The following is a 20,336-nucleotide window of genomic DNA, read 5'->3' on the forward strand; positions in this document are numbered from 1 at the left end:
AACGTTTCGGGGATGTTGGCAAATTACACCTTATGAGGGTTTGATCCAGATTGTCTGAGCTTCCAGTATATCTGTCAAGTACTGTCCAAATAGTGCAGATGAAGGGGAGGAAACAAATATTTTTTTACAATTGAGCCAAAGCCTCAGAAGTTATAAACACAACTGCAATATAACTGACATGCGTTATCTAGCATGATTACATAAACGATACAAGAGTTCAATACAGTAAACAGCATTGCTATAAAAGGCTTACTGTGCAGTTCTCCTTCCACCACCAAGATGAAGAACCTGGTGCGGGTTCTCTATCTGTACCTGATGTGCCTCTATGGCTGTCTGTGTCAGGAAGATGACCCACAGGACTTTATGCTTCTAGCAGGCCCTCTCACCAACCACTTGAGGATGGACTTGAGCACTAAACCCATTGATGCCTTTGACTGCAGTCATCCCCTTCCCTTGGGCTCCAGGGCCTACTTCCAGTATCTCCAGAGTCGGGGAGTAACTCACTTCAAAGTTCCCCTGTCCTGGGCTCAACTTTTGCCCACAGGTGACCCCAGCCAGCCCAGTCAGCCTGCATTGTCTTGCTACCGGAACTTCTTGGAACAGCTAGTGGAAATAGGACTCAAACCACTTGTTGTCTTGCATCGCTCTGCTTTACCAGAGGCCCTGAGATCCAGGTATGGGGGCTGGGAAAGCGCAGAGCTGCCAGATGTATTTCAGCAATATGCTGAATTTGTTTTTCTGGCGTATGGAGAACTGGCACACTCTTGGGTGACACTGAGCCACATCGAAGAGCTGAGGGATGAGGTGAATCTGCAGCTAAAACACGCTCTCCATGCCCACGCCAACGTGTACCACCTCTACCATCACCTGTTTCCTGGACAAGGTAAACCCTTAATTAGCATGTGGTAGAAGATGTACATTATTCACAGGGTTTTGGGGAACAGTTTAGAGATAACAATTAATTTACCTTTATTTATTTTTTTAAGTCCAATTGCAAGGGAGCCCTGCATGCACACAATTTACAAAATACAATCACATACAGACACAAAATCACAAACACAGTTAAGAAAAACAATAATGTTCCTCAGCAAAGAGGTCCACAATCAACATTTTGAACTGCCCGAGAGGCACTAGTACATCCAGTTGTACTAAACTCTGTAGATTTATGGCACAATGGGGTGTAAAGAAACTAAAAGCTGAATTACCTAACTGAGGAGACCGACTAGATTTCCAGAGTTAGCCATCCCTTAGACAGGGTATGGCAACTCCTAAATCTAAAGGTTATTAACGCTGTTAGGTACAGTGGGAGTTTTTATTTTTTTAAAGAGCTTTATGAATAAAAGAGGGCCAGCCTACTTTCTGGTAAAGAATGTAGTGATGTGTTGCACCTGTCGTCCGCAATAAATACTCCTATAGTATGTGGGTTTTTATGAAGATCTTTAGTGCTACAAGGTGTTTGAATTGTTTGTAACCAACAAGTTTTTAGCAAAGCGGCGTTAGGTTTAGACAGATTTTGTAAGAATTGTTTCACAAAATATCGGTCAACCGGATGTGAAAGAGGTCAGTGACTGTGCCTCAATTATGTCCCATCCTTGACTTTTCTAGTACTATCATTCATGTTTGCATGTATATTGTTTTCCTTATCAGGAGAGATTATTTCTGGCCAAGTGTTGTGAATGCCGTTAGATAGCAAAGGTTAGGATCTGGGGAAAAGTGAAACACTGCATGGTTTCTCTCTCTCATAGGCACTGAATGCACAGAAATGTCTAAATGTGTTTCAAAAATAGTCAGAGTAATTATTTTAACCTAAAGCATTTAATAAAGACATGTATAGTACAATAGTATGGGGAATGAGAGGCCTACTTACACAGTGTTTGGAAGGGATCACAGCAGTGATTGAAAGAGGGTATGAGGCATGAGTTGAGGGTGAAAACCCTGTCAAACTGCAGCAACCTTATACTTGTTCATATTAATTATATTTAGACTAGATTAGGAAGAGAATTTCCTCTACCCAGACACAGAAACAACAACTGGTAGACAATAGAACTCACAGGGCTGAGCTTGCTTTATGCATGTTTGCATCATGCTGTTCTATGCAACTTTAGGCCTTGTAAAAAAATGTACTCAAATCTGTCGTCACTATTATGTTGAATGATTAATTCCAGTTACTTTTGGATTGAAAACGTATATGCAGCCTAGCCAGCCCAATTTTGAATATAAACCAAATTTGATCACATTCACGTTTTCGCCTGACACACAAATGGACTATAAATACTGTAATGACCTGACTAGATCATAAATGAACAATTGTCCAGACAGAGGCTTGAGTTTGCGAATTGACGGTTTATTGAACCAACTTTACACAGGCTACTGTTTGGGCCGTAGCACACGCCAAATAGATGACAGATAACCCACAAGCCAATCGTGACCTTCTCTTGTGAAGCCCAGACGTAAGAGAGAGAGAACAAAGGCTGAACCTGGTCTTAACTTCCAATGCCCAACCCCCCTCCACGCCACTCCGCCAACCACCAGGATGCCCGGCATCAGAACATTCCAGGCATTCCCGTGATTGGCAGATAGCAGGTTGATTGACATGTCGGACCCCGCGAACACCGGGTACTGGTCAGTACAACACAACCACCTCCTAGCCTAGCACATAACACACAGCTGTCTGTGCGGGTCGCTACAATACATAACGTTATCAAATTAGTTACCCTGACGAATTTGACAGCGCACATAGGCTGTATGCATCTGCTCTTATTAGTAGCATACGGTTAATCAGACTGAAAAATGGTCTCGTTTTCATCCCATACAGCATGTCAGATCTCTAATGTTTAGGTGTAGCCTAGGGTGCTGCATCATTTAAATCATGAGTTTTTGCTTTTGTCTGTCCGGAGGAAAGTGGAAAGCCTACTTGAGCGCACGCGAAAACATACGCTGAGTCAACCTCTCTCTTTAATCTCTGTTAATGGATGATGCGATGGAAGCTATCAAATCATTCAGAAATTGATTTCGACATCCCAGAGGAGACAGTCGAAAGTTCTATAAATTCAGCAAGTAAAGTATTGTTATGTGCACAATTACCTCTGCAAGCTGATTTTAGTTTCCCTTTTCGGCAGAACATTCCCTCTCGTAGTGTCCTCTAAAAGCAAATTATTGCATGCCCAAAAACACAGTGGTGTTTAAGCCGCTTGAGAACATCCCTGTTTCTTCGAACTTTCTCGTTGAATACGCAGGCCTTAGTCATGATCGATCCAGCTTTTTCCCAGAAGCTTGAATCTGATCTGGGCATTTATATGCTGCCTGCTGAACGATCGATGTTCTTCAGGTCACTGTACCCATCTATCACCTAGGCCAAGGCTCAGACTTTCCAAAAAGCAGGCCAGGCCAGGAATACAGCTGGCTTGGTGAAAGACTCCTTGTTAACCAAATATACTTTTGATACCAGTTGGTATTGAACGCCCTCACCTTTTCATCCTTCTTCATGAAACTGATCTCAGGCAGAGGTCGAACCTCACTTTTAATTTGCACCGTGTACCCCAGAGAATGAAAGGGGTTCTTCAACAAAAAGTCAACAATATTGTCGGCAGCGTTGGCCATTCTACCATTCTGGCGGAGAAATCTCCACTCGCGCTGGTAGCTAGCTAGCTACTGAAGTTAGAAAGGCAAATTTAAATACATTTCACTAACTGGACACAAAATAAAGTTCTAAAACCAAGAAATCAATATATAATATACTTCCTCCGTCTCCTGTAAATTGAAAAAAACTATTTTGAATTAAGTAATATATATTTTTAAAAGCTCAACTATTACTTTTTACTCTTAACCTCTATCCAACAATGTCACCAAACTTCTCAACATATAGAGCCCCCATAACGCTCTGTGGCACAATCCCAATACAACTCACAAGGTTAATTCTCTGATCCTAATTCTATGATTGGATGGAGAACATGTCAGTTCATACTGCAAAAGTTTTGATTGGTTGGAGGACGTCCTCCGGAGGTGGTCATAATTACCATGTATGTCTATGAAAGGTCAATGTAGCCAGAGGACGGAAGATAGCTGTCCTCCGGCTAAACCATGGTGCTACCCCGGACAGTGTTGTTGAAATTACTGTAAACCTTCATTGCAAAACAGTGTATTTTAATCATTTTTATATAATTAACATAACTTTTTTAATATTTCACTGTTTTCATTTTTTATAAAATTTCACTGAGGAGGATGGTCCTCCCATGGAACTGGATTGCTAACATTGTCACTGTTTTTATAACACATCAGCCCTCTATTCTGCGCTCTCCTCTCAGGCGGCCATGTGTCGATTGGTGTAAGGGCCAGTGATGTTTCCATCCTTTACCAAAGCGAGGCTGCCATTAAGGTATGGGTACAGTACCTTTGACATTTGGACAATTGAATGTGTCACAATGTCAGACTCCAAAGCAAATGTTAAACCTGCACAGGGTTTATACTTTTCCCAAGGCACCCAGCGTATTGCTGTGATGGTGATAACATATTTCCCATTCAGGAGTCCCTAGATTTCCTGTCAGTGCAAATTGAGTACAACTGCACCTCTAAATCAAACCTGGCAGAGGAGCTGAGAAGATTACAGGTAGTTTACTCTTCCATTCTCTGATAAAGTGTGTCTTAATGAAAGGAAGAAAAGAGCCTCCACATGAAAGTGTATTTTATTACTGTCTTATCTTACCATCAATTATTAAATGTCTAATTGCCAATATTCTTGTAAGTTACTGTAAACCTTGTGTGTGAAACTCATAATGTTTTACCCCAAAATGGAAAACTGTGAATAATGTGAGATTTTGTATATACAGTTTGAAGGTTGAAGAGGCTGAATACAGAATGTCCTAATATGATTTCTCTCATTTAGATGAAAACACACAACCATTCATCTGCAACTCATAATTGTCTCATAAAAGCCAGCCCCTGAATGACGATCCCTTTGTCATGTTTTAGAAAGCCAATGGGCAGATACCCATTGTGATTTACAAGATGAATATCAAAGGCTGTTCCTTCAGTCAATTCCAGCCACTTGGTAACATCCTGCAAGGTAAATCATATGAAGCTGCATAAATGTACACACGCACGCTTTGTAGACCATCAGATGAATCACTGGTGTCTTGTATGATCATACCATTCAACCTCAGTACAATGGTTCAAATTGCATTTTCTTACAGACAGTTCACCCATATTCAAGTCTAGTGTCACATTATAGACATCTCTACACTGTCAAATAAACGTGTTGGTGATGACATCTCAAAAACCAGATGTCGGATTCAAATCAAGAGAGTGATTTGTAGTGGTTACAGTGCCAGAGACCATCATTTTATTGATGTTATCTCCACAAAGATGTTATCCAATATAAAATGTCATAGTCCAATTTGATTGTAAAGGCATTATGAAATTCTGACTTGTTGTTATCATGGTCCGGAGTACGCTGCAAAGTGCTAGCTAGTTAAACGGCAATCTGGTATTGGAACAACAACAAAGTGGTTATCCCACCTCTTCTTTGGTAAACAGCTCAGGTATATGACTGGAGAAATGTAACTACTAAATGTAACTACTATGCATGCAAGAATTGACCATAGATGAGATCAAATTACAGTTCAGTTTAATGTTTGAAGCTATACAGTGTTCAAACCCTCCTCCAGTCTAGCTGTCTCAATTACCATCTCACTTAAAAACTGTGAGCATACCCTTTATAATTAATATATCCTTTATGGATTTTGCAAATATAGATCATATAGAATGTAACCCGATGTTCATATCAAATCATTTTTTGAGGAATTTGAAGAACAACCCCCTGTGTGTGGTCTAAAATCATTACAGTTCTGCGAAATGGGGACCTGCAAATTCTGGGATGTGACATGGTTGACTTGTTTGAGGAGCTGGATTTGGTGGACATTCTGAATAGGTACAAATCTACTTGTTGTTTACATGCACTATTTGGAAATGTAGTCATAGATCAAATAGTCTACTATTAGCATAATGGAATATAAAAAGTCTGAATTAACCTTTTGTCTTTTTTGTATTTTAGTGTGAATTCATACCTCTGTATGTACAGTATCTGCAGTGCCTTCAGAAAGTATTCACACCCCTTGACTTTTTCCACATTTTGTTGTGTTACAGCCGGAATGTAAAATGTATTCAATTGAGATTTTGTGTCACTGATCTACACACAATACCCCATAATGTCAAAGTGGAAATGCTTACAAATGAATAAAACATGAATAGTTTAAATGGCTTGAGTCAATAAGTATTCAACCCTTTAATTATGGCAAGTTACGTTCAGGAGTAAAAATGTGCTTAACAAGTCACATAATAAATAGCACGGAATCACTCTGTGTGCAAAAATATTGGTTAATATGATTTTTAAACGAGTACCCCATCTCCGAACCCCACACATACAATTATCTGTAAGGTCCCTCAGTTTAGTTTATTAATTCGACCATTTAAAAAAACAAGAACACATAAAACTTAAAAACCATACATGCACATTAATAAAATCATCGAGGATAACACACAATAAAGTCTGGGACTTATTTCCATTGTGGTTCTCTTGAGACAAGATGGCTAGACAAGATCAAAAGCAGTATGGCAATGTAGGGGTTATTCATATGGGCACAGAAGACATCAAACATATTTTAAATTTATTTTTAAAGCTGTCCGGAGAGGACGCTCTTTTTTTGTGTTTTTTTTTCAAATGGTTAGCAAAGAAGGTAGAATTGGTAGAATTACACTTTGAATGGTGTATCAATACACCCAGTCACTACAAAGATACAGGCGCCCTTCCTACCTCAGTTGCCGAAGAGGAAGGAACCCGCTCAGGGATTTCACCATGAGGCCAATGGTGATTTTAAAACAGTTACAGAGTTTAATGGCTGTGATAAAAGGAAAGGGAAAGGGGATACCTAGTTGTACAACTGAATGCTTTCAACTGAAATGTGTCTTCTGCATTTAACCCAAACCCTCTGAATCAGAGAGGTGTGGGGGGCTGCCGTAATCGACATCCACGTTTTTGGCACCCGGGGAACAGTGTGTTAAATGTCTTGCTCAGGGGCAGAATGACAGAGATAACTGAGAATGGATCAACAACACAGGAGTTACTCCACAATATTAACAAAAGGGAGAGAGCAAATTGAAGGAAGCCTATACAGAATATAAAATATTCCACAGCATGCATCCTGTTTTCAATAAGGCACTAAAGTAATACTGCAAAAAATGTGGCAAAGAAAGTAATTTTTGGTCATGAATACAAAACATTATATTTTGGGCAAATCTTCAAGCATGGTGGTGGCTGTATCATGTTATGGGTATGCTTGTCATTGGCAAGGACTTAAGGAGTTTGAGCTAAGCACAGGCAAAATCCTAGAGGAAAACTTGGTTCGGTCTCTTTTCCAACAGACACTGGGAGACAAATTCACCTTTCAGCAGGACAATTACCTTAAACACAAGGTCAAATATACACTGGAGTTGCTTACCAAGATGACATTGAATGTTAGAGTGGCCAAGTTATGTATTTGACTTAAATTCGCTTGAGAATCTATGGCAAGACTTGAAAATAGCTGTCTAGTAACGATCAACAACCAACTTGACAGAGCTTGAAGAATGTTTTAAAGAATAAATGGGCAAATATTGTACAATCCAACTCTTATAGAGTTACCCAGAAAGACTCACAACTGTAATTGCTGCCAAAGGCGATTCTAACATGTATTGACTCAGGGGGTTGAATACTTATCTAATCAAGATATATTCGTATTTTATTTACCACTTTGACATAAGAGTATTTTGTGTAGATTGTTGACAAAAAAATGGCAAATCCATTTTAATCCCACTTTGTAACAAAACAAAATGTGGAAAAAGTCAAGGGGTGTGAATACCTTCTTAACGGCACTGTATTTAATGTTGTCCTTCACCTCTCTTGCTCGGCTAGTCTTTCAGAACACACTGGGGATGCACTGTCAGTAAACTACCAGAGAGTGTGGGATAAGTTTGGAACTCAGACCATTTCCGAGCGGGACATCTTCCTGAATGAGTCTTTTCCTGATGGCTTCCAGTGGGCCACTTCCAGTGAGTCCTTTAAAGTCGAGGGTGGCTGGTCTGAGCATGGGAAGGGTGAGACTATTTGGGACCGCTTTGGCCATGAGCACCAAGCCTTTGAGAATCAGACTGCAGACCTGGCTTGTGACAGTTACCATAAAGTCGACTATGACGTCTATCTCCTGAGAGGTCTACTTGTCAAAACCTACCAGTTCTCTATCTCCTGGGCCCGCATTTTCCCCTCTGGCCACATGGGGAGCCACTCTGAGAAAGGTGCGCTTTACTATGACAGCATGATCAACGCGCTGATAGAGGCGGGTATAGAACCTGCTGTGACCCTGCACCACTGGGATCTTCCCCAGGCACTCCAGGACTATGGAGGCTGGACCAATGTTTCCATTGCAGAAGCCTTTAAAGACTATGCCAACTTCTGCTTCTTCAGGTTTGGAGATAGGGTTAGGACTTGGAACACTTTCAGTAGCCCCTGGGTGATTAGCCATGCTGGGTACGGTACCGGTCAGCATCCCCCTGGAATAAAGAACTATGTGGTTGCCTCCTACCAGGTGAGAGAACTAGCATCACTCTTTTCCCTATAGCCCTTTGTTGACTTTGTGAATTGTAATTATTATTTCTTTGATGATTTTGATCCTTTGTGTGCCCCCCCAAAAAGGTGACTCACAACATGCTCAAGTCCCACGCTGAAGCATGGCATGTTTACAACGACAAGTACCGGAAGGACCAGGGAGGCAAAGTAGGCATTGCCCTGGACTCCAACTGGGCTGAGCCTCCAAGCTCCTCTTCCAAGCCTGAAGATGTAGTGGCTGCAGATCGCTACCTGCAGTTCATGCTGGGATGGTTCGCCCATCCCATTTTTGTGGATGGGGACTATCCACCCTTGCTAAAGTCTCAGATTGAGCAGAAAAGGCGGGATTGTTCCCTCTCTGTGCCTGCCATACTCCCGTTCTTCACTGCAGCAGAGAGTAAGCGAATTCGCGGAACGGCAGATTTCCTGGGGCTCAACCACTACACCTCTCGCCTGGTCAACGCCAGTGATGGTGGCTGCGTGCCTGGACCAGAGGGGGTGGGAGACTTCAAAGCTTATGTGGACCATGCCTGGCCTTCTACAGAGTCTGACTCGATACACTCTGCACCCTGGGGCCTCCGTAGGCTGCTCAACTATGTTTCTGCAGAGTATCTGAATGTCACTAAGGTGCCCGTCTACATAACTGGAAATGGGATACCCACGGGGTACAGCGGGGACACTATCAATGACACGGAGCGTACAGAGTACTTAAAGGGCTACATCAACGAAGCACTGAAAGGTAAATCTCTGGAATGTGTTAGACCAGGGGTCACCTAGCCCTGTACAGAAGGAATGTTTTGAGACTGTTTGTAAGAATGATTGTTTATAAGTATTGTTTACCAGGATGATTTTGGTTGACTTTCAACAGCAATCCATCTGGATGGAGTGGACGTGCAGCGTTTCACTGTGCAGTCACTGATGGATGGGTTCGAGGGGCCAAAGGGCTACAGCCAAAGGTTTGGTTTGCACTATGTCAACTTTGAAGACCCTAACAGGCCCAGAACCCCAAAGCAGTCAGCCTATTTCTACTCTGATATTATCAAGAGAAATGGGTTTTCTGATACAAGAGAAAGAAGTCCACAACAAGAACCAAAGTTTCAAACCGTTGTGCGGCAACCCACTCTGCCCCCGTCCGAGGTTCCCTCCAGATCCAAGGTTGTCTGGGAGAAGTTCTCCAGTCAGTCCAATTTCCAGAGGAAGCTCTACCACTACGGCACCTTTCCAAAGGGCTTCCAATGGGGAGTGACGTCCTCAGCCTATCAAATAGAAGGTGGCTGGAATGTTGACGGAAAGGGTGCAAGTGTATGGGATACCTTCACCCACAAGCCTGGCAGTACTACCGAAGATGCCAATGGTGACATAGCCTGTGACAGTTACCACCGACTAGAGGAAGACCTGTACATGATAAGGGCCCTAAGGGTTAAGACCTACCGATTCTCCCTGTCCTGGTCCAGGATCTTTCCCGATGGTCGGCGCAGTTCCTTGAACCAGATGGGTGTTAACTACTACAACAGGCTCATTAACGGCCTACTAGCTTATAACATAACCCCCATGGTGACACTCTACCACTGGGACCTCCCTCAGGCCCTGCAGGACCTTGATGGCTGGGACAACATCCAGATGATTGAGATCTTTAACGACTTCTGTGACTTCTGCTTTTCCACCTTTGGGGAGCGAGTAAAGTTTTGGTTGACCTTCAACCAACCCTATACAATTGCCTGGTCAGGATACGGTCTGGGGCAGATCCCACCAAATGTCAGGAAGCCTGGGGATGCACCATATAGAGTCGCTCATAACCTTCTAAAGGCACATGCCACGGTGTACCACACCTATGACAAGAAATACCGCAAATCCCAAAGTGGTCTGGTCTCCATCGCCCTCAACGCAGACTGGGCTGAGCCCAAAGATGTCAACAACCCCCGGGAAGTCATGGCTGCAGACCGTGCCCTGCAGTTTCAGCTTGGCTGGTTCGCTCACCCAATCTTCAAAACCGGTGATTACCCCGACGCCATGAAGTGGCAGGTGGGCAACAAGAGTGAGCTCCAAGGCCTGCCAGGTTCCAGGCTCCCCACGTTCACCAATGATGATAAGGCCTACATCAGAGGTACTGCTGATGTCTTCTGTCTAAATGCTTATACCACTAAGGTGATACGTCAAGTAACTGCCAGGCTTAGTCCTCAGTCCTATTATAACGACCAGGATGTTGGAGAGGAGGAGGAGGGTGATTCCCCCACAACTGCCATCAAAGGGCAGAGGGCTGTAGCATGGGGCTTACGGAGACTCCTCAACTGGATCAAGGAGGAGTACGGAGATCCAGAGATTTATGTCACAGAGAATGGAGTTCCAACGGCTCCAAAGACCACAGTGGATGACACTGACAGAATATTCTACTACAAAACCTACATTGATGAGGCTTTGAAAGGTAAGATCTAATTATATATTTCTGTTAAGAGAATTGTGTTCAATGTTCATAAACCAATTCAATTTAACTACTCAGTCTGCTAATCAGGATTTGTAAGATACGGATTGAAATGAAACAGACGGAGGCCCAGCTAAAATAGTCAAAAAGGTTTATTCACGAGAGCGCTGGTCTTTTGTACAAAACCATTCATATTTATACTGGCTTCTTACGCACATACTTTCACACACAAACAGCCCACGCACATACATACACACACAACAGTATGTATCCTACGCACATACTGTCCCACAACCCAGCCGACAAAGATTAGGGAGACCTTGGGACCTTGAGATGTACTCCCTGTCCTTTCCCAAATCTCTAGTCAGGTCGGCATCGAATTTTGCTCAAGAATCTTGTCTGTGTTTAAAATACCATAAAGACATAAACATTAGCTATATTGTTTTACCCTAATTCTGACTAGATCTACACATGTATTGATTATAATTTTATACAATCTAATCAATTCCATACAATTATATGGTTTCAGGGTGAAATATTCTAATCATTCAATTAACAGATAAATCCCATTAACAATTTCCCTACAAGTTGCTCATTTCACCTTCAAGAGGTGGTGGGAGTTTGGGGGGGATGGGGACGTTGTACTATGTCACTGACTATAATGCCTTCTAATTGCATTGAGGATATAGTACAGACTGAGCAGAACACCAAGGGGCAAGCAAATGCAACTTACTTCGCTAGGGATTTCCGACATTTGCTGTAAAAAAAAGAAGAAAAAAAAGGTAATCTTCCAAAAGTAAATCTTCTCTCTTGTCCCCTTAGCCCATGACCTGGATGGTGTGAAGGTGAGGGGTTACAGTGTCTCGTCTCTTATGGACTCTTTTGAGTGGCTCAATGGGTACACAGTGGGCTTTGGTCTCCACCATGTGGACTTTACTCACCCAAGCCGACCCAGGACGCCCAAACGTTCAGCCCACTACTACTATCAAGTCGTGAGGGACAACGGTTTCCCTCAATCGGAGGATGGTACACCCGTTTATGGAAACTTCCGTAAAGATTTCATCTGGAGCACAGCGACAGCATCTTACCAGGTGACTGCTCACTGAAAACAATTCCGAAAAGTCAAGTGCCAATAAAAGCACCACGATATGTTTACCGTGTCATTTTATATCTCTTGTCCAGATTGAGGGGGGCTGGAGAGCAGATGGAAAGGGCCTCAGTATCTGGGATAAGTTTGCCCACACTCCTCTTAGAGTGTCCAATGATGACACAGGAGATATTGCCTGTGATAGTTATCATAAGGTGGAGGAGGATGTGGCTATGCTGAGGAGGCTGAAGGTGACCCACTACCGCTTCTCTATATCCTGGTCCAGGGTGCTCCCCGATGGCACCACCAAAAACATCAACGAGGCTGGCCTCAACTACTACCGTAGACTTGTTGACGCACTTCTCATTGCCAACATACAGCCTCATGTGAGTTTGGTGGCCATGAAGACATGCTCATGACTGGGATAATATGTAATTTACTATATCAAAGGGAGTTAATTACACACGCACTTTGAAAAACCTGAATTGACACATTAAACCCCTGAGGTAAATAATTGTTTCCTCTCTTCATGAATGTTCCTCTCTCCAGATTACCCTCTACCACTGGGACCTCCCTCAGGCTCTGCAGGATGTGGGGGGCTGGGAGAACGACAGCATCATTGACCGATTCAGAGAATATGCTGATTTTATCTTCACTCACCTTGGAGACAAAGTGAAGTTCTGGATCACCATCAATGAGCCTTATAATATTGCCAATATTGGCCATGGCTATGGAGCTGCTGCCCCAGGTACTACCTCTTTAATTCAGACTAAACAAATACGCATTTGGCTTGTATTTGCCGAACAATTGTTGACTGTTTTCAGCGTGTGTCTGTAGTAACAGGAAACAATCGTATCGTTGATATGCTAAATAGCTTCGAAATACAATAGCTTTAAAAAGAGATTCTAAAGCTAAAAAAAAATCATTTAGACCTCTTAAAAGAACTGTAGAAAGAGGTCGTATTTATTTAAGTGTCTTCAGGATGCAGTTAAAACAATAATCCTTCTATGGCCAGGCATCAGCTTCAGACCTGGCACACTGCCCTACATAGTGGGCCACAACCTCATCAAAGCCCATGCCGAAGCCTGGCACCTGTACAACGATAACTACCGCACCAAGCAGGGAGGCATTATCTCCATCACCATCAACTCAGACTGGTCAGAGCCACGGAACCCCTACAAGCAGGAGGACGTAGAAGCTGCACGACGCGTTGTTCAGGTACAGTCTAATGCCTCACATTGCATCAGTCATCAAAGTTCTCTCCACTACATCAGTGAAACTTTAGTATCCTGTGTAAAACATAATCATGTATGTAGAGTTCCTGTACAGCATGTACCACATTTAGCATATTTGGCACAAAAGGCTTCAATAATGGTACAAACAAACATACTAAATAAAGAGTTACATGAAGAGTGACCACATTATTTTTCTGTCGTTTCCCAGCTTTAAAGCCCCAATGTTCTTATTCAGTAACACTATTGGTTCCTTTCTCCTGTTGCAGTTCTATATCGGCTGGTTTGCTCACCCTATATTCAATGGAGACTACAGTGATACAATGAAGACAATCATTCGAGAGAGGAGCCTAGCAGCAGGCCTATCTAAATCACGGCAAGATAAATGTTTATTAGTAGCGCTAATTTTAAAAAACCCATAGAAGAATTTGCATTCATTCTGAGGAAATTATATGACTCAAATCCTAAATATAGAATAAATCATTAGTGATTCACAGATAAAATGCTTTGAACTGGTTATATGATACACGTATGGTCAACTGGCTATGAACTTTCTTTTTTACAGGCTTCCTGAGTTTTCCCCTGCAGAGATCCAGAGGGTCAAAGGTACATATGATTACTTTGGGTTCAACCACTACACAACTGTTCTGGCATTCCCTGTTGAGTATGGGAACCTACAGCACTACGATGCAGACAGGTGAGAAATCAGCCACAAGAGCCTACACTATATGTATTCATGGTTAAATCAACAACTGGAGATGTGTATATAACTACATGAAGTCAACCTGTAAGGGCTATGCATCGTTTATGAATCTATTATAGTTCTTCTGTACGTTTGTTTCTTGTTTCAAATTGATGTCCTGTTCCATTTCCAAACCCATATTTAGTTCAATTAAATATTCTGTCATTTTACTGTGTGTATTAGGGGCGCTGGAACGATTGCTGATCGCACCTGGCTGGACTCTGGCTCTGGCTGGCTGAAGGTTTCCCCATTTGGATTCCGCAAGATCCTCAACTTCATCAAGGAGGAGTACGGCGACCCACCCATCATCATCACAGAGAATGGGATCTCGGCGCGAGGGCCAGTGGATCTGAACGATGTCCACAGGATTCACTACTATGAGAATTACATCAATCAGGTCCTCAAAGGTAATATGCCACAATATCAATTCACTATTTAAATATTGACAGTATGAAATATAATTTACAAGTCAAACACCATATTTAATGTTTTGGAAAACATTCCCACAACCCAATGAAATGTTCTGTGAACCTTTATAGAGCCAAATTTGGGTTTTCTCCTCTCTTTTCAGCATATTTGCTGGATGGGGTGGATATTCGAGGCTACACAGCCTGGTCTCTGATGGACAATCTAGAGTGGGCCACTGGCTTCTCAGAGAGATTCGGCCTGTTCTATGTGAACCGTTCTGACTCCAAACTTACACGAGTAGCCAAGAACTCTGTTGCCCGCTATGCCACTATCATCACCTGCAATGGATTCCCTGACCCCACTCTGGGGCCTCACGAGTGTTTGAATACCGAGCCCGAAGGTAGAGTGACAACATTGTCTATCTCAGTGGATGCAACACTGTTGCGCATAGTGCATTTCAGTAGGAAAAAGCAAATTTTTAATTATGTATGTTTTACACACACACCATACCTGCGAACCATAAAAGTTATCACACAATATTAAAAAAAGACAGAAAGTGATTAGAAGGGTTTTTATAAACTCCTTAAAAGTTTTTTTTAAAGAGGAGTTTACCCATTTTGAACTTTGCACTGCTTAAGTGCAGTGGTCATTGTAAACAAAAGGATGCCATTATGTTATCAAAGCACAAGGAGAGGTATAGAGTGGCAGACAGGCTCGTGGTCAAGGCAGGCAGAGTGGTCAGGCAGGCAGGTACAGAGTCCAGAAACAGGCATGGGTCAAAACCAGGTGGACTAGAAAAAGGAGAATAGCAAAAACGATTTCGGGAAAAACACGCTGGTTGACTTGACTAAACATACAAGACGAACTGGCACAGAGAGACCGGAAACACAGGAATAAATAAACTGGGGAAAATAAGCCACATCTGGAGGGGGCGGAGACAATCACAGGAACAGGTGAAACAGATCAGGACGTGACATATGTTTTATGTTCATATCTGGCATATTTTTTGGTGTGTCAGAAAACTTAAAGTATTTACTACTCTATTCCCATAGAGAAAGTAGTCCCGAGATTAATAGATAAACAGTGGCTTGCGGAGGTATTCAACCCCCTTGGCATTTTTCCTATTTTGTTGCCTTACGACCTGGAATTAAAATAGATTTTTGGTGGGGTTGTATCATTTGATTTACACAACATGCCTACCACTTTGAAGATGCAAAACATTTTTTATTGTGAAACAAACAAGAAATAAGACAAAAAAACTGAAAACTTGAGCGTGCATAACTATTCACCCCCCAAAAGTCAATACTTTGTAGAGCCACCTTTTGCAGCAATTAAAGCTGTAAGTCTCTTGGGGTATGTCTCTATAAGCTTGGCACATCTAGCCCCTGGGATTGTTGCCCATTCTTCAAGGCAAAACTGCCCCAGCTCCTTCAAGTTGGATGGGTTGCGCTGGTGTACAGCAATCTTGTCAAGGATCCCTCCGGAACTTTCATTACGCACACCTGGCCTCTATTCCCAGTGATTAGTAATTGTATAAGTGTGCCCTTGGTTTACCAGTGTCTGGTCAATTATTGTTACTATGTCCGTTGGTGCGTGTGAGTACCTGTGCTGTGTCTTTTGGCTTTCGTGCCATTGTGGATTGTGCAGATGATTACGGGTCTCGTCACGTGTGTTAATCATTGTGCGCGTGTGTTATTTATTCAAGGTACTCCTCTCTCTTTTGTTTGGGTTTCAACCCTGTGTTTTTGTATAGTGTTTGTTTGGTCTTTGTTCACGTGTCTTTACACGGCACGCCGTAATTTGGGTAAATTAAAAAAAACTTTTATGCATTCCTGCGCCTGTCTCCCGAATTATTCATACCAACGTGACAGAATAATCAACCATTAAGGGAGACAGCGGGAATGGCCCATCCGACGACGCTGCGACTGGGCCATCCGCCGCAACTTCGGCAGCTGCAACTTCGGCAGCTGCAACTGGCCCGTCCGACGTCGCCACAGTGGGTTGGTCCGACAACGCAACTTCAGCAGCTGCAACTGGCCCATCCGACGCCGCCACAACCGGTCCGTCCAACGCCACTGCTACTGGTCCGTTTGATGCCGCCAAAACTTCGGCAGCAAAAACTGGTCCATCCGACTATGACATAACTTCGGCAGCTGCATTGGGTCCTGACCGACCCGCACTGCGTTCTTGTGATCACCCTCGAGGCCGGTGTCGTTGCGCTGTTGGTGTAGTACTGTCACGGATCCCTCTGGAACTTTCATTATGCACACCTGGCCCCTATTCCCAGTGATTAGTAATTGTAAACTCAGCAAAAAAAGAAATGTCCTCTCACTGTCAACTGTGTTTATTTTCATGTGTAAATATTTGTATTAACATAATAAGATTCAACAACTGAGACATAAACTGAACAAGTTCCACAGACATGTGACTAACATAAATTGAATAATGTGTCCCTGAACAAAGGGGGGGTCAAAATCAAAAGTAGCGGTCGGTATCTGGTGTGGCCACCAGCTGCATTAAGTACTGCAGTGCATCTCTTCCTCATGGACTGCACCAGATTTGCCTGTTCTTGCTGTGAGATGTTTCTCCACTCTTCCACCAAGGCACCTACAAGTTCCCAGACATTTCTGGGGGGAATGGCCCTCTCCCTCCGATCCAACAGGTCCCAGTCATGCTCAATGGGATTGAGATCCGGACTCTTCGCTGGCCATGGCAGAACACTGACATTCCTGTCTTGCAGGAAATCATGCACAAAACAAGCAGTATGGCTGGTGGCGTTGTCATGCTCTGCAGGGTCATGTCAGGATGAGCCTGCAGGAAGGGTACCACATGAGGGAGGTTTTCCCTGTAATGCACAGCGTTGAGATTGAGCTTGTCATTGCAGGCAGTCTGATGATGCTGTCACACACCGCCCCAGACCATGACAGACCCTCCACCTCCAAATCTATCCCGCTCCAGAGGACAGGTCTCTATGTAACCCTCATTCCTTCGATGTTAAACGCGAATCCGACCTGGTGAGACAAAACCGCGACTTGTCAGTGAAGTGCACTTTTTGCCAGTCCTGTCTGGTCCAGCGACGGTGGGTTTATGCCCATAGGCAACGTTGTTGCCGGTGATGTCTGGTGAGGACCTGCCTTACAACAGGCCTACAAGCCCTCAGTCCAGCCTCTCTCAGCCTATTGCGGACAGTCTGAGCACTGATGGAGGGATTGTGCGTACCTGGTGTAACTCGGGCAGTTGTTGTTGCCATCCTGTACCAGTCCCGCAGGTGTGATGTTCAGATGTACCGATCCTGTGCAGGTGTTGTTGTACATGGTCTGTCACTGTGAGGATGATCAGCTGTTCGTCCTGTCTCCCTGTAGCACTGTCGTAGGCCCTGGCCGCATCTGCAGTCCTCATGCCTCCTTGCAGCATGCCTAAGGTACGTTCACGCAGATGAGCAGGGACCCTGGGCATCTTTCTTTTGGTGTTTTTTCAGAGTCAGCAGAAAGGCCTCTTTTTCGTGTCCAACGTTTTCATACCTGTGACCTTAATTGACTCAAATGATGTCAATTAGCCTATCAGAAGCTTCTAAAGCCATGACATAATTTTCTGGAATTTTCCAAGCTGTTTAAAGGCACAGTCAACTTAGTGTATGTAAACTTCTGACCCACTGGAATTGTGATACAGTGAATTATAAGTGAAATAATCTCTGTAAACAATTGTTGGAAAAATTACTTGTCATGCACAAAGTAGATGTCCTAACCGACTTGCCAAAACTATAGCTTGTTAAACAAGAAATTTGTGGAGTGGTTTGAAAAATGAGTTTTAATGACTTCAACCAAAGTGTATGTAAACTTTTGACTTCAACTTGAGCTTTTTCCTTAATGGCCAAAAATATCAATTTTAGTCTCACCTGACCAGAGTACCTTCTTCCATATGTTTGGGGAGTCTCCCACATGCATTTTGGCAAACACCAAATGTGTTTGCTCATATTTTTCTTTAACCAATTGCTTTTTTCTGGCCACTCTTCCGTAAAGCCCAACTCTGTGGAGTGTACGGCTTAAAGTGGTCCTATGGACAGATACTCCAAACTCCGCTGTGGATCTTTGCAGCTCCTTCTGCGTTATCTTTGGTCTCTTTGTTGCCTCTCTGATTGATGCCCTCCTTGCCTGGTCCGTGAGTTTTGGCGGGTTTGTTGTGGGGGCATATTCTTTCCATTTCTTAATAATGGATTTAATGGTGTTCCGTGGGATGTTCAAAGTTTCTGATATTTTTTTGTAACCCAACCCTGATCTGTACTTCTCCACAACGTTGTCCCTGACCTGTTTGGAGAGCTCCTTGGTCTTCATGGTGCTGCTTGCTTGGTGCCTTTCAGAACAGGTGCAAATATACCGAGCTCATGTGACAGATCGTGACACTTCGATTGCACACAGGTGGACTTTATTTAACTAATTATGTGACTTCTGAAGGTAATTGGTTGCACCAGATCTTATTATGGGGCTTCATAGCAAAGGGGGTGAATACATACTGTGTACACGCACCACTTTTCCATTTCTATATATATATATATATATATTTTTTTAAACAAGTTATTTCTTTCATTTCACTTCACAAATTTGGACTATTTTGTGTATGTCCATTACATGAAATCCAAATAAAAATCAGGTTGTAATGCAACAAAATAGGAAAAATGCCAAAGGGGATGAATTTGGCGCATGTGACATATACAATTTTTATTTTTATTTTTGTCCTAACCCTAAATTTGCTCCAGGGGTGCTGTACTACTATGGCTGACCCTGTAAAACAACACATTTGACAGCACCTATCCCGTGTATGCGACAATAAATCATGTATTTGTTTAGCAACAAAAGGACTCCTTAAATGTTTCCTCCTCGTGTTGTGATGCGTTTTCATAAAATTAATGACACCCTTTTTTTGTTTACAAGGAAGTTCAGAATGGGGAAATGCTTTTGATTGTCAATCTTACCACCTTACACCTGAACATGTTGTCTGATTAATTTCAATGAATTTATTCTCTTACCCCAGGAACGAGTGCACCCTCCACCACCTCGCCTATCTTATCAGTCGAGAACGTGAGCTTCCTCGGTATGGAGCTGTCATCGGGCAGAGCTGAGATAGCCCTCTACAGCGTCTTTGCTCTCTCCATTACGGGTGTCCTCTCAGTCATCGCTGTAACCTATCTGTACCGGAAGTCAGATAGATCCTCTGTGGAATCTGTGAGGATGGAGACACTCTGAACACATAAAGAGTGCGAGAAGGCTCTGCCCCATCCAACATAAATGTCTCATTGTCTCTGTTTTTAAAATAATCTGTCAATACTCAACCTGAAAAGTGCCTGTCTATTTGTGGTATAGGAAAATTAGTTGTTGCTTATATATCTGATGAATCATTAGTGTCTGCACCAAACGTTGCCTTCACTTGTTATTTTAAGAAATAAAGGACTAACTTTTGAAGCATTTCCAGTCTATGGTCATTATCATCAGTCGTCCAATAGAGGACGCTGTTTTATCAGATTCTCTGGTCTTTAGATTAGATTGGGTGTTTATAATACAGTTGTTCCTCCTTTAATGTATATACTCGATTTCATCAACGCAATCAGAAGGCATTTTAGTCAGTAACATTCTACAAAGTCCCAGGTCCCCCTCCCAACGACAATAAAGGTGCAATGCAAAAAATGTAGGCATTGATGTCTACAAAATATATTTATTAGTCAAGCAACTAAACAGCTAAACCATCATTTAAAGGTCAGACAGGATTGTGTCGAGGCACAGATCTAGGGAAGGGTACCCAAACATTTCTGCAGCATTGAA

At 42.9% G+C, this 20,336-nt stretch overlaps 1 protein-coding gene across 1 annotated transcript; it reads left to right on the plus strand.

Moving 5' to 3' along the window:
- Positions 1-246: 246 nt before the first annotated feature.
- On the plus strand, positions 247-19,984 carry LOC115107792 (lactase/phlorizin hydrolase). The gene is made up of 17 exons (XM_029631438.2): positions 247-883; positions 4,305-4,375; positions 4,523-4,606; positions 4,969-5,062; positions 5,842-5,926; positions 7,946-8,615; positions 8,723-9,374; positions 9,504-11,057; positions 11,877-12,145; positions 12,237-12,527; positions 12,691-12,889; positions 13,157-13,359; positions 13,643-13,749; positions 13,939-14,070; positions 14,299-14,522; positions 14,687-14,923; positions 19,552-19,984. Exons 1-17 carry the CDS (start codon positions 280-282, stop codon positions 19,761-19,763), a joined length of 5,688 nt encoding a protein of 1,895 aa, XP_029487298.1. The 5' UTR covers positions 247-279; the 3' UTR covers positions 19,764-19,984.
- The last annotated feature ends 352 nt before the right edge of the window (positions 19,985-20,336 follow it).

Source organism: Oncorhynchus nerka, linkage group LG3 (genome assembly GCF_034236695.1).
Source record: "Oncorhynchus nerka isolate Pitt River linkage group LG3, Oner_Uvic_2.0, whole genome shotgun sequence".
Classification (NCBI taxonomy): Eukaryota; Metazoa; Chordata; class Actinopteri; order Salmoniformes; family Salmonidae; genus Oncorhynchus; species Oncorhynchus nerka.

Bases quoted from the DNA above. Each gene is read 5' to 3' on its own strand.
- LOC115107792 (XM_029631438.2), top strand. From the start codon at position 280: ATGAAGAACCTGGTGCGGGTTCTCTATCTGTACCTGATGTGCCTCTAT. The intron at 4,607-4,968 runs GTAGTTTACTCT...GTCATGTTTTAG, and splicing joins AGGAGCTGAGAAGATTACAG to AAAGCCAATGGGCAGATACC. The intron at 12,146-12,236 runs GTGACTGCTCAC...TCTCTTGTCCAG, and splicing joins CAGCGACAGCATCTTACCAG to ATTGAGGGGGGCTGGAGAGC.